This window comes from Leiobunum rupestre, chromosome 8, assembly GCF_980474605.1.
Source record: "Leiobunum rupestre chromosome 8, qqLeiRupe1.1.hap1, whole genome shotgun sequence".
Classification (NCBI taxonomy): domain Eukaryota; kingdom Metazoa; phylum Arthropoda; class Arachnida; order Opiliones; family Sclerosomatidae; genus Leiobunum; species Leiobunum rupestre.
In genome coordinates this window covers 8,843,726-8,858,200 of record NC_143391.1, presented here as the reverse complement: position 1 = coordinate 8,858,200, position 14,475 = coordinate 8,843,726, and the positions used below count along the sequence as shown (strand labels likewise).

Genomic DNA, 14,475 nt, shown 5'->3' with positions numbered 1-14,475 from the left:
GAATTAGATTTGCTATTTGCTAAACACTACTCTATTGTGTTGAAATTCACTAACAAATATGCGATAAAAAAATTTAAAATCATGGTTTTTGGCTTATCAAAAAAAACGTCATTTTCTAAGAGCGCTTTTGAATTAGTACCCCACCAAATATTATCCTTCCGCCGCCACTGAAAAGATCAATTTTAATCTATTAACGGTTAATTAGTAATTATGAGTTGATGTATCACTTACATTTCAAACCGTAACTGTTTCTGAATATCAAAGACAGATTTCCCGAATTCGTATTGAATGATATGATTTTCCTTTTAACCTTGAAGCTTGACGTTGTTTTAAAAAGGTTAATCATCCGTTTTATTTGACGAAATCCAACAGCTAACTGAATTTCTCCCTTTAACCGCTACGTGATTGCTTTATGTAAACTGAGAATGTCGAGACAGCTTCAGCAAATTACTCACAAGGAGAGTACCCGAGGTGTTTATAGCCAATTTTGTTCAAAGTCGGGCGTAATGTAGACGTATACGAGATATGAAATTTCCCAAAAGGAGACGTTGCACTAGCCATCGATTTGCCATGGCAACTGAAAAATGTTTTTGACGACTTAAAACAAAAATAAGATTTGTTCTTTATTTTACACAAAAATTGTTACAATTTTACTCCCAAAAATATTCCAATTTACTCAAACTTGATGAAATTTACCTTAATGTGGTCCAAATTACCCATTTCGAGATTTTTAAATTTTTTAAAAAAATTCGTGAAACCGAGAAAATCCCATGCTTTTTTAAATGGAGATTTTTTTGTTTTAAGTGGTCAAAAACATTTTCGGTTGTCATGGCAAATCGAATGGGTAGTGCAACGTCTCCTTTTGCGAAATTTCATAATTCGTATACGTCTACATTACGCCCGACTTTGATAAAAATCGGCAATAAACAGCTCGGGTACTCTCCTTGTCAGTCAACCTTTACCCTGTTCACTTCGGACTGGACCGTAGATGGGTTGGCAGATGACATTTCTATATCAAAAAGAAGCTGGGGGGGGGGATATAACTTCATAACCGGCCGACCATAATTGGTCTAACAAGGAGACATCCCGAAATATGTAATGAATAAAACGTTAGAATCGGTTGAGAGTATTTTCTACTTACGTATTCCAAACATCGAAACTGTGGTAGCTGGCTTCTCCCTGTACACCAACAATCGAGTTTGTGTTTGTTTTAGAAAAATTGCTAATTTTATAGTAAAGGATTTTGAAAAACCCTTCTCAAAATTCCACGTTGAATAAATTTGATTTCCAAGGGCGTTTCTGACATTGTACTTCCCTTGTGACGGTCAGGGATGAACAAATTCTTGGATTTATAATACGTACTGTTGAAGAATAATTAACCCATTCGCGTATATTTTACATTTATTGCCGACGTTGTTATTAAACTAATTAGGATGGGACCCGGACAAGTACATTAATGAAAACTGAACTCTCGTAAACGCGCTGTCACGGTATACTCCGACCGGGTGCACCATGAATAAAACATGTCAAGAACCTAGACCCGTTTTGCCGTCGTGCCACGCCAACGGTGTCTACACGAGCCTCTTCTCCCCGGTTGATTAGAACGTCATTACGATGGCCCTGTCGAAGTTACTCTTACCATTCCGAACTTTTTTTCGTATTACCCGAAAACAGAAACTTAAAAAGTCTCGCGTTTTAAGAGCCAAGAGAGAGAAAAAGGAGCTTGCTTCAGTTTTCTTGGAAACGCGCGCTTTGCAGTCGATCCACGCCTTCGCAACGAAGCGGGGGGGGAGAGCTCTGTTAAGTTGTTTTACATTAAGTCGAAAATCGTCTTCAAAAACCAAAGATACTACGTGGGTTTCCAAATCCTTTTTTATTTTCATTGGAGAAGAATTTGCGGAATTCGGTTCGAAATGCCTTTTTTATTGTGACTCGAAAGAGACTGTTTCAACGCGCGCGATAAAGATTGACGATAAAACGCGAAAGGAGAGCTAGAATTGTTCGCGTATTTAGCGTCATTTCCCGCACTACGCGTTTTATGGCGCGAGCTTAATATCTCTAATTATTTGGAGCTTTTGTATAATTTAGTGGTCGCGTTAGTGAGACCAAGGCTTCGGCTACGAATCCGCCTATTAATAGGGGGCCCTTTCTGTTATTTAATGGTTCTCATTGGAATAATTTGGGGCCGCTTTTTGCGACGAACTTAATAAGGGTTTCACCCAAAATTTCGCCAAAATGGCGGCCACGGTTGGAAGGTAAGGCGTGATGGAGGATAGGGTGTACGGGCCTAGCCTTCCACTCTGGTGATAATGACATAACGAGAAAACTGTCCGTGGAAGGGAAGTCAACGGATCGTGTCGACATTTGCATCGCGCTTTCCCCGTTAATGTCGCTGTGACACTTGGACCTTGGAACCGGGCCCCTCGTTTCTTTCGCTCGTTGCGTGGTTTATCAAGCCGACTGAATGTCACGCGGTATTGACTCCTCTATTCCCCGGAGTACCACCCCGCGCTCTCTGATGGCTGCTGGCTCGGTACATTAAGCCTCGTAGAATGCGTTTACCGGTAAGACCCGCCTTACAATAGTAGTTACAGCACCCACCGGCTCCACGGAATACCTAATAGTCTCATTTTTATTCAAGGTCTCTAAACCTCCCTGAAATCGACATTTCAGTAGCACCATCGCCTTGAAATATTTTGGCAGTTTACCTCGTAGTCCACGTGATAGTTAAGACTAAAGCTATTTTCACACTCGACGGAAAATATGCCGGAAAGACGATAATAAACGCCGAGCTGAAAATTGATTCCCATTCGATATACCGCTAACGTTCAACTTTACGCTGCTAATTTTCCGTCGAGTGTGAAACCAGCTTAACACGGAGAGTACCCGAGCTGTTTATTGTTGATTTTGTTCATAGTCGGACGTAATGAGATATGAAATTTCCCAAAAGGAGACGTTGCACTACCCATTCGATTTGCCATAGCAACCGAAAATGTTTTTGACCACTTAAAACAAAAATAAGATATTTTCCTTATTTTTACCCAAACGTTGTTACAATTTTACTCTAAAAATGTTCCAATTTACCCAAATTGGATGAAATTTACCTAAATGTGGTATAAATTACCCATTTCGTGATTTAAAATTGTTTTAAGTGGTCAAAAATATTTTCGGTTGCCATGGCAAATCGAACGTTTCCTTTTGGGAATTTACATTACGTCAGACTTTGAACAAAATCGGCAATAAACACCTCGGGTACTCTCCTTGTTAGTACACATAATTAGTAATTGAGAAAATTAAAACTAAATAAATTTTTGGGATCCGATCATTTAGTTTAAATTTGGTTCCTATTGTTGCCCTAATTTTTTCCCAGATTTCAATGAAACCCTGCCTGTTATTACTTATCAGATTAGTTGTTTAAAAACCCAACCAAAAAAAAACAAATAGTATTTCTAAAATATATTTAAAATGGAAGAAAAAATACATTAAAAACGTCTTTGATTTCACTATGTGTGACAATTTTTAGAACAATAAAAGACAAATTCCAAGGAAATATCGGGGCAAAATCATTGGAAAGACCGTACTTTTCATATAACTAAAAATCGCTGTATACTTCGACAAGATACGCCTTCGTGGCAGCTAGGAGCAACAAACACAGCACTGCCCACACAAGGAGAACGCAACCCGTCAAAAGTCGTGCACTTTCTCGCGTACATTTTTGCCACTGACATGGACTTTATTCTAAAAAAGTGACGTTTAGGTAACACTGTTTGGCTATGGCCGCCATGCTGGTATCCTTTTTTGAAATCGGTGCATTTTGTTGTGTACAATTTTCATTGGTTAGACGCTTTAGCGCCTACTTCCGTCGGAAGGGGAAAATTCTTAAATTGTCTCCCCTCTTTCCGTAAAACGTTCAGCGTAAAGGCTCGTCCAATGAAATTTGTACACAGCATTGCCTTAGCGTGTTTAAAGGCTAGCTGCGTTATCCTAGGTGGCAGTACAATATTTAAATCCTTACGAAATAATACGGTCTAAAAGAAATTTCCGAAAATTAGAAATTGTTCCTTTCTAGGAGTTTATACGGCTTAGCTTATAAACCACAAACTTCGAGTCGTCTTTTCCAACTTTTTGTTGTATTTGACGTAGAAAACGTAGAACTGTGTTTAAGGAGTTGGCCGTATTTTGTTCGCTCGCTTGAAGGGGAGAGAGAGAGAGAGAGAGAGAGTTGGAAGTAAATTCTCCCTCGATGACACCGACCCAACATTTTATCGGATTAGCCGTGCCTGGCGTCCTGCCATTAGAAAGAGAAATAGTGGAAAAGGGAAAGAGAGCTCGCGACGGAGGGTTAAGAGGGGCATTGTAACCTTAAATATTAATTTCCTCTTCTCGGAGCTTATGGAAGCGAGAGAATTTCCGCGGAGATAAACATTATTAAATAACCTTTTTGCGGCCTCTCTCTCCTCTTTCTACGACAACAAGCGGATCTCGCCATTGTTTTTATTATCCCTAGCGTATAGGAGAAGTGTCACTTTCAGGATGCCAATGTTTTCGACTCTTCTTTCTCTTCGTTTCTTTTCCTTATTTTTAGCGAGCGCCGATATCTCTCGCGTTTACAGTTCGTTTCCTCGCTATTGAACCAATAGGCCTTTCTATAAAGTAACATTGGCCTTCTTGTTTAGATGTATCGGGCGCGTCACTCGTGACGTAGAAGTAACGTCTCACGTGATAGCCAATAGACGCTAGCGTAAACTCTATTTATGTCTTATTCAACTTGTTAAAAAGTTCCACGCGCGTCTTGATATTTTAGCGTAAACGGCCTCGAGCGATTTCGCGCGTGCTCCCTGAAATAAAAAAATGCGCGAGCCTTTTACGCTAAAATATTAAAGAGCGCGTGGAACATTTTAGCAAGTTTAACGAGACACGAATAGGTGTTTCCATAAAATAAAACAATATAAAAATGTTTTTATCTGCGTCACGATCTTAAGCTTTTTAGCTTTATTGGCACGCGAATTTGGCACTTGAACTTCAAAATCCAAAATATTTATCGACTCGAGCGCGCGCTTTCTATCTTCAATAACTATAGATAGTGACGTAGAAAAAACATTTACACGTGACCTCCCGTATTTTATAGAAACATCTATTAGAATTCGACGAGTTGCCCTTTTTTTTATAAAGATCTAACCTTCAAAACTGAACCGAACTCCTACGTACCTCGTGACGAAAGCGATACATTAAAACAAGTTCGGCAAGCGTAATGACTTTATAGAAAGGCTTATTCGCGCGTTTTCCAATCTTAAAGGGACTATAATCTTATCAGTGAAGGTCATACTTCCTTTAAGGAATTTATAACGTACGAAACAAGATGTCACGGACATTTGAATACACACTTCTATAAATGCTATTTCTACGTCACTAAAAAGCTCGTGACGGGGAGAATAAAATTCCTCTTGGGTTTGTGAAGTTAATCTACAAGATGATGGGAAATTTGTTCAAATTTAAATTTAATATTTAAAATATATTTAATACATGGGGATGATTGTGTACTTAAATGTCCGTGACGTCTTGTTTACGTTTTAGGGGAGCCGAAACATCCCGGTATTCATTAGTCCAAAAATCGACCTATATTTTGTATTATCGACTAAAGACAATCGCGTAGCACTCCGTAGCTTTGGCCATGGCCGCCATTGTGGGCGCGAATTTTTTATGAATAGGAAAAATCATGGGTGACGTCGTGTGACGTAGAACTGCCATTACTCTATACGATGTTTAAAATAATTTATTGCATATTTGCCAGAAATTTTCACGATAAGAGTATTTGATATGATATAGATAATAAACCAATTTTCTAATCCATATGCAAACTGGTACCAGTGGCCGTAATAAAATAACGACAGTTTTAAAAATTTACTTCCAAATAGTTAAATAAACTTAATTTATAGTTATCCGTAACCGAAAACTATCGCCATTGCAGATGCTATCAGTTTTTCCTCATCGGTATTCGTAAATTTGACTTTATAAATAATGATACTTGCATTTTAATATAATTTTTGAATCGTTTGCTTATATTTTGATAAGTTAATTTAAAAAAACGTACTTATGACTGATTAATTTGTCTGTAGTAGACGCTAGATCATAGGCGCTACCTCGTTACGCTACCTAGACTAGTTTCGGTCACGAAATATATACTAGTTAGTAGAGACATATAAATATAAAATGGAATACACCTTTTCTATTACATATGCAAACTGAACCAGTGCGCGTTTTAAAATAACGACAACAAGTTTAATAAATTTACTTTCAAAGTAAATATTTACCTGTTTTTTCCCATTTTCCTACGATGAGTTAAAAGAGCGCCAGAGAGCTTCAAAGTGTGGCCCCTGGAAATAGGCTGCAACAAGCGCAAAACTACTTCCAGGGCCTAGTAGGCCACATTTTGAAGCTCTCTGGCGCTCTTTTGACTCATCGTAGATAAATGGGAAAAAAACAGGCATACTTCTCAACTCACCCCCTACAACTCCTTAAAATTTTTGCATAACATTTTGAAACACCCTGTATATTTCGTTACCTCGATTTCAAAAATTCGTATATCTCTAGTTTTAAATGAACCCAAGTTACGATGTTTCTAAACTAAGGCAACAATTTGTAAAGGCTAACTCCTTTGGCGCTATAAAGTAATAGTGATAAATGCGAGCCTAACTCTGGATAATGTTTTCGAATTGGGAGTAACGAGCGCCAACGACAATGTCTGCAAATGTCTGCGGAGAGAGAAAGGGCGGAAACGCGCCTTGGTTCTGTTGATTAGATTCATTTGTCAAAGCTTGGCTTGGCTTATACGGCGGTGGCGTACCCCGTCCTCGGTTGGTTTGGTTAAGTTGGGAAACCTTATTTGAGTTTCTTCGTCGATGGCTATTTCCCGAGCCAAACTTTTTTCCCTACTCCGAAGCTAGATGGCGCGCGTTGACGTTGTGTCGGGAGAACCTTTACTTCATTTTAGCCGCTTCCGCGCCAGAGACCTCCTTTATTTCTATTTCTTCTCCCGAACATCCCAAACTCTCTCTCTGGCTGGCTGGCGCACACTCTGGTGAAATGATTGGCGGCCTTACCAATTTCGGTTTTGTCTTCCGTAGGTGCTGGGGAGGGGGAGAGACGGAGAATTAACAAAGTAATAGGCACGAGCGGGCTTTCTTCGTCGAGTTAACGACTGGAAGATTTAATTGACAAGTAAATGGAACGGCCTTAGGAGAGTCGTCGAGCCAGAGCCGCGTTCGCTATTTACCTCTTCTTCGGTGTGGCGCTACTTTTAAAAGACTTTTATATTATTCGCTCGGGGAATTCCGGGCCCCGAGATGAAAAGAAGGGGTTCCGACTGCGTTACTAGGAGACAGCGTTTGGCTGCGGGATTATCCTCGCTGCCATTGATTTGGGAAGCGGCGAAGGGGGTGGTTGGGCTGGAAAACCATCAAAAATTTCGCGACTCTCCAATTAACCTGGAACAGACGGGCTACTCGGATTACCTATTCCCGTCCTCGTCATATATTGAAATATATTTTTAGCCCTATATTACCCTAGATATTTCCCTTCAAAATCTCCCGTTTATTTTGCCAAATAATCCTTATATCTGGCCATTTGCTAATTCCCTTTTGGAAATAAGCCTTATTTGACCATTACGTATGTGTGTATCCACGGAGTCGTGCTGTCAAACAATTTTAACCCATATTGAAAGGTTTCGAGATGGGTACGACACCGGTGTTTTTCGTGCTTGATGACGTTAAAGCAAGGATTCTATATTAACAAGGTTTCCACGGTACTTGGAAAACCTGGAATTCCTGGAAAAGTAGGGGAATTTTTATATGGATATAAAAATCAGGGAAAAGTCGGGGCATTTTTATATGGATATAAAAATCAGGGAAAAGTCGGGGCATTTTTATATGGATATAAAAATCAGGGAAAAGTCGGGGCATTTTTATATGGATATAAAAATCAGGGAAAAGTCGGGGCATTTTTATATGGATATAAAAATCAGGGAAAAGTCGGGGAATTTTAATATGGATATAAAAATCAGGGAAAATCGGGGAATTTTTATATGGATATAAAAATCAGGGAAAATCGGGGAATTTTTATATGGATATAAAAATCAGGGAAAAGTCGGGGCATTTTTATATGGATATAAAAATCAGGGAAAAGTTGGGGAATTTTAAAAATTAGCCTAAAAATCAGGGAAATGACGGGGAATTTAATTTCGGTTGCAAATAGGAAACTTTTACGAAAATATAGGTTAAAAATTACAAAATCTTGGCACAAAATAAGTCAGGGAAAGCTTGGAAAAGTCAGGGAATTGGATTCTGAAAAAAATGTGGCAACCCTGATTAAATCCTTGGTTAAAGACCATCTTACCACCTATAGTCCTCACCTGCCAAAAATACCCGGTACTTACCTGGCTTTTAAAAAAAAAAATTATTTATTTGATTTAAAACGATTTTTTATTGTTCTTTTTAAGGTTTAATGCCTGTTTTTTTTTTAATTTAGTAATAATTTCAGTGCAACGGTGCTGTAAACTAAATATTATTTTTATTATTACTTTCGTACATTTTAATAAATACGTTGAAGTATCATAGGTGATTTAAATCGATGATTTTAAATCTCTTTATTTAAATGAAATTGATTTAAATCAGCGGAGGCGCAACAACATCCAAAAGCTAGGGGTGTCTATCGAGTCACTACATTAATGACAAAAAAATATTTGAGTGGACATCTTGGGAGGGGTTATCAGTGGGACTGTAGGGGTGTATGTATGTAGATATATAGCTTTGATGAAAACAAACTTCAACATTAATCTGGTATTCAAAAAATACTAGCCCAATCATTATATTTTTAACCAGGCAAATGCGTATTTTAAATGTTAGCTAATGGTCTCTTTTCTTAATTTTCAACTGTCCTATTAAACTAGTTTTGTCGAAATAAATTGTAGGCTCTATTATTTTAATGAATTTTTATCCTATTATCCTAAATCGGGGCTTTAAATCGCATATTTTCGCATTTAGATTTAATGATGTAAGAATATAAAAAAGCGTAATTAGTCAAAAAGAAAAAGATGGCAGACGGACCAACCAGTTTGAACACGAACGCTACCAAGTTTAAAAAATAAAATAAAACCATTTTGTACTTGAAATAGAACGAACGTAGGCTATAAAGCCACGACCGCAACTTGTCGAGTTTCTTACGTAGGATTTGGGACATCTTTTGGTTAAACCCCTCGAGACTCGGCTTCCGTTTTTTCCCCCTTTTTAGCTTGACCTTTATCGACTAGTTTCACCCAACGCGTGCTATCCCGCGCGCTTAAAAATAAAACAGGTAAAAATCTTAATTGTGAAAATATGTAAATATCTTGGCTTTCTCGGCGCGACTCGGATAATGGAGTTCGACCGCGTCAACGAGAAAGAAAGAAATATCCAAGTACTGGCTCAACCTTAGGCTACGTTCGCGAGTCGCTCTTCTCTAACCTGTTCGAACACGTGTTTTTCAACGGCGAACGACGCGTCGACAGTATTTTTACATTTCTGCGTTTGCAGCCTTTCGCCAGTGTAGAAGAAAGCTCTCTTAATGACGAAGATGCGATAAATAATTGTCTCTCTTTCTTTGGCAGACACCCGAGGAGTGGCAAGAGTTGGACAGAAAAAAGGGCCAACAGAGGAAAGCTTCCGAATTAGGCCCCTACGAAATGAAGGTAAGAAAACCTCTCGCTTTACTCGGCGCCTGCGCGACACTTTCGCAGCTACGACCGCGTTCGGATTCTCCGTCGCGTTCCCAACTTTCGTGTCCCCACGCGAATAGTCTCGGCCTCTTGTTTCGCGCGAATCGGCGGATTTTTGTACGTTCTTTTGCTACGTCAATATCGCGCGTACGACAAAGTCGGAATCGGATATCGAGATAATTCTCAATTTGAATTTTCGATTGTTTTTATTTGTGGCAGTTCATCAGAACGCGTTTGCAGAGATCGAGCCAGCTCAGCAGGGGATCCCCGAGTGGCGGTCAACCGCAGCAGCCCCCTTCTCCTTCGTCGCAGATCTTGCCGCTCTTCAGTCCGGTCCACTCGACTGGCGGCGGCAGCGGCACCATATCAGCCGTGGCGCCTCTCGGAGCCTCTTCTAGCTCACCGTCCATGTACCAACAGCCCCTTCACTTCCTTCCCGCTGCTGGCCATTCTTCTTCCGGCGGCCCGCCTTTACTCGCCGCCTCGCCGCAACAGCAACAGTACGTCGTCTCCAACAACGGCGCTTCTCCAGCGGCGCCCGCCAACACTCACGCTTTACATCAGTCGCCCGCTACTCCTATTCCAATTCCCCACATTCCAAAACCTTTAATACCACGCATGCGCAGCAGTGTGGAAGGCCTTAATCAAGTAATTCACTTTGTCTCATCTTAGTCTCTGTTTCCCCACGGGGCTCTATACAGAATTCTCACTTTCTTAGATTTCTCTAATCCTCCAATTCTAATTTAAACACTCTGCCAGAAATAGCTCCTCAAATTTTGGTTCTATCGATAACGTTATTACATAAAAGTCGATAAAAGTTTTATAAGTTGTATACTATAAAGATAATTTGTCCAACTTGTCCAATTCGTCTTCGATTAAAGTGCTTAGTTGTATCTTAACGCGTAGTCCAATCTTAGAGCAAACGGCAAAAACGATGCTATAAAACCGGTTGTAACGATGCTTTGGTTGTTGGGAAATAGTCGGAGAAGGGAGGGAGGGAGGGAGGGAGAATGTTGCGCTGTTTGAGATCGAGCCCGCGCGATCTTTGTCTTCTTAGAGAGAGTCTTTTCGAGGAAACCCACCTCTCTTTTTTGCTATATGTGTGTTTCTATGTCGGCTGGTTTTGGCCGGAGTGTTAAGACTTTTTCTTTTTGTTTCCCTCCGCATCTCCAGGAGATTGAGAAGCTGGTGCTCCGAGGCATCGCGGGGAACGACGCGGAAGGGGAAGCCGAAAGAGTGAGTATACCAGAGGAGATCACCCCCGGGTATACGATACGAGGCTCCTTTTGCCCTTATGTCTGAGAAAAGGAGGGGAAATTAAGTTTCTATGGTTACTGGCCCGAAATCCCATTTTCCTAGAAAATTCACCTTCAAATCGCCATTTTAATAGAATTTAAAGACGGTTCGTCGACCTTCTTTCGGGGTATCTCGAATTAATTTTGGGTATTTTTCTATAACCATTCCCGCGTTTGAGAAGCATTTCTTAGGATCGAATCCCTTAGTTGGTCCGAGGAATATGACTAATTCTAGGACGTTCGTTTCGCAGGCTAGACAGCCAACCCCGGATGGTCATCGGGCGCCGATCGCCAAGCTCTTCCGAACGTCGAACGCCAAAGGAGGAATGTCGTCGCACGCCACGTCAACGGCGGATACTCAGACCGCTTCGAGCGTCGGCGTCGCGTCAATTAGCGGCGTCGGCGAGTGTTCGTCTCAACAGCAGTTGTCCGGATCCGTCACGAGGCTGTGCGGCGCGGGAGCGTCCGACGTCTTTCTGGGCATGTCTTCGTCCGCCGGCGATGGCGGCAGCGGAGGCAGCAGCGCCGCCACCAGTCGAAGCCAGAGCGTGTCTCCGACTGTCCCCCTCATTCCAGGATCCATGGACAACTCCCGGCCACCTAGTTCGGGTGAGACGCCCTCCGTTACTATCCTCCCGCGACGAAGCGTTAACTAAATATTTCTTTCCGTCAGATGGCAGAAAAAGTGCCTCTCCAGAGGACTCTGATCCTTCGGAGGATTGTAAATTCGGAGCCAGTCCGCGAATCAACAAATTCCTTGCCAGGGAACCACCCGATGGTTGCGAAAAAATCAAACTCGTCGAAGAACCAAAGTAAGAACTACTCATCTTTTCACTACTACCGGAGAATGACTACGTTGCCACGATCTTCCGCTCCCAAACCCCCCTCACGCTCGAAATACAATCAGCCCCGGTACCTTAAATCTAACGTCTTCCGACGCGATTGAAGCTCGCGTCGGTGCCGTTTTCCCTTCCCCCTTCTTGTACCAGTTGGCCGCGGATCCTATCAAAATAGTCATTCTCCCCCAGTAGAAATAAATAACTTCTTGAAGATGGAAACGATGGCCAGCTTCTAAATAAACGCGATCCGCTTTCTTTTGCAAAGTCAAATGTGCCCTCTGGTTGTGGAACCTTGCATTGGTCGGGGTTCAGCCTTGATCTGCGGCGGCGGCGGCGGGGTTTCTGGGACGGGTAACATCGTCCTCAGGCCCAGCGTCAACTTCGTCCTGATGCCTAGCCAAAGCTCGGCTTTCCACCCTCTGTACAAGCCCTACTTGCCCCCCTCCTCCGGCTCGCCTTCGAGCGCCGCCACAGCCACCTTCGACGGAAGCGCTTCCAACTTGCTGGGAATCAACCGTGGATCCACCCCGCCCACCTCTCGCTCTCCTTTCAACGAGCGCCTGCAGTGAGAACTCGCCCCACCTCATCCCCTACTTCAAATCGTTTATGATTCGCAAAAATAAACAACAACAAGCCCACGTCCCAACCCCCGTTCATTCGTTTCAATTGTTAGCGAAAGATATATCTACCATTGGCTGTGCCATAACTCTCCCCCAGTTCAAAAAACAGATCGTTCCTGTCGGCCCATTTCACATTCGTTCTTCAGACTCAGTCCATTTTATTATTAAAACGACTCTATTTTTTCGAGAAGTGTACCTTTTTGCGTCTAAATTTCAGCTTCGGTTACGAGTACATTCGCGTCTCATTTTTTAACACCCGTTTTTAATTGGAAAATATTGATGACGAATTACGAGAGAGAGAGAGAGAGAAAAAATGTCCTTTTTATAAATGAAATGATCAACGCGGAGAGAGTGAGATTTGAAAACAAAAATGCGAGAGTAAATTTTAAAGGAATGAAGATAAAACGATTCATCTTTTATTTCATTAAATCTATTTTTTATTATACGTTAAAAGAATTTAATTTCTTTAAAATTATTTGTCATTTTAAGTAAAAATCTATTTAAAACTAAAACTACAACAACAAAATTATCCACCTTTTAAAAAATGTGTCAAAGAGAAGACTTAAGTGCATTTTTGACACATTAGCCAACCTTACACGTGACCTGATGTTAGTAAATAGTGAAATATTTTTGTTTCGAAAGTAAGAAAATAGAAATTTTTTCTTTCCACAGCGACCCAATTATTACGAATAATACTGATAAAAAATAATAAAAAAGGAAAAAACGAACTCTACAATCGATGGAACGGTGTTGTATTTTAGCGAGCGAATTTTTTTAGAAGTAGCTCTAAACATATTATTTCGTTTCGCTCAATTTAATCTCTAATCGTTACGAATTTCACGTATTATTAACAACTGGGAAAAAAAGATAAAAAAGACCAAACCACTTAATGGTGCTAAAATAATTTAATTAAAAATCAAATTATCAAATTCGTCTTTTTTCCGACACGAAAACCAAAAGTGAAAACGATATCATTTCTCCTTCCATCGCTTAAAATTGATTTTTTATTTGAAACCAAAAAAGGGGAAAGACTTTTAAAATCCCGTTGCCATCCTACACCCCCCCCCCCCCAAAAACGCCTTTAGAGTCAAGTTACTAACTGAAACATCTTAAATATTAAAAAATAAATGAAACCTAAAACAGGAATCTTAGAGAAAAAGGTTATTTTTGTTGAAAGCTTACTGATGACAATATGAAACAAATATGGAATAAATCGGTTGTAAATAGATGTTTATATACATAAAAAAACGACTAGGATGAAAATAAAGCAGGACACAAAATAAAACTGCCTCTGATCATCAGTGGCGAAGATAAACAAAAACTCCCTCACAAGTAAAGTACAAAACTAACAAAAAATGTTCTATAACCCAAGGCACACGTTGAGCCAATAATCTTTGCTTCCAGAAATATTAAAAAAAATACACGTGACGCACATTTTGAAACAGGTGACAATTGCGTGAAAGTCTGCCCCCTCGCCCCTGAAAATAAGACAATATTATAAGTTTCAGAAAAACAGACGGAATACTAAATTGGCTCTTTCTCGAAAATTTGCTTCCAAAATACTCTTATAGTTTGACCTCTTTACCACGTTTTTGCGATTTCGGGGGGCTGCCAACCACCTTCTCAATCGATGTATGGTTCAAAATATGTTACACCACTATCGCGTTATTTTGACGGTAACCTTGCCTGGTGAAGTGAACAAGAATTCTTCACTTGTTGCGGTAAATTGAAAATAGCTTTACTCGTTTTCCACTATCGCTAATAGCGAAGCTCAAGGCGGGAAGCTGCCTCGAGCTTGTTTATAGATATTTATGACGACAGAAATAGTGTATAGCATTTTTAGCTATTAATATCAAGTTTTAACTCCCCCTCCCGGCCCCCGTCAGTACCCCCGTTAAATTTTCAATCAAACAAACACTAAATAGGTGGTTAACAGCCCCACGAAAAAATTACTTGATAAAAAAATCCCAACT

The 14,475-nt window shown here is 40.5% G+C and overlaps 1 protein-coding gene across 1 annotated transcript in view; it reads left to right on the top strand.

The window, feature by feature from the left end:
- The window catches only part of LOC149932332 (uncharacterized), an 81,509-nt gene extending 67,947 nt beyond the window's left edge, over window positions 1-13,562 (top strand). Inside the window, exons 3-8 of the mRNA XM_090155355.1 lie at window positions 9,641-9,721; window positions 9,968-10,396; window positions 10,922-10,984; window positions 11,295-11,652; window positions 11,717-11,855; window positions 12,148-13,562. Coding sequence (XP_090011481.1) covers window positions 9,641-9,721; window positions 9,968-10,396; window positions 10,922-10,984; window positions 11,295-11,652; window positions 11,717-11,855; window positions 12,148-12,451 — 1,374 coding nt within the window. The 3' untranslated portion in view covers window positions 12,452-13,562. The remainder of the gene's footprint in view (window positions 1-9,640; window positions 9,722-9,967; window positions 10,397-10,921; window positions 10,985-11,294; window positions 11,653-11,716; window positions 11,856-12,147) is intronic.
- Window positions 13,563-14,475: the final 913 nt, after the last annotated feature.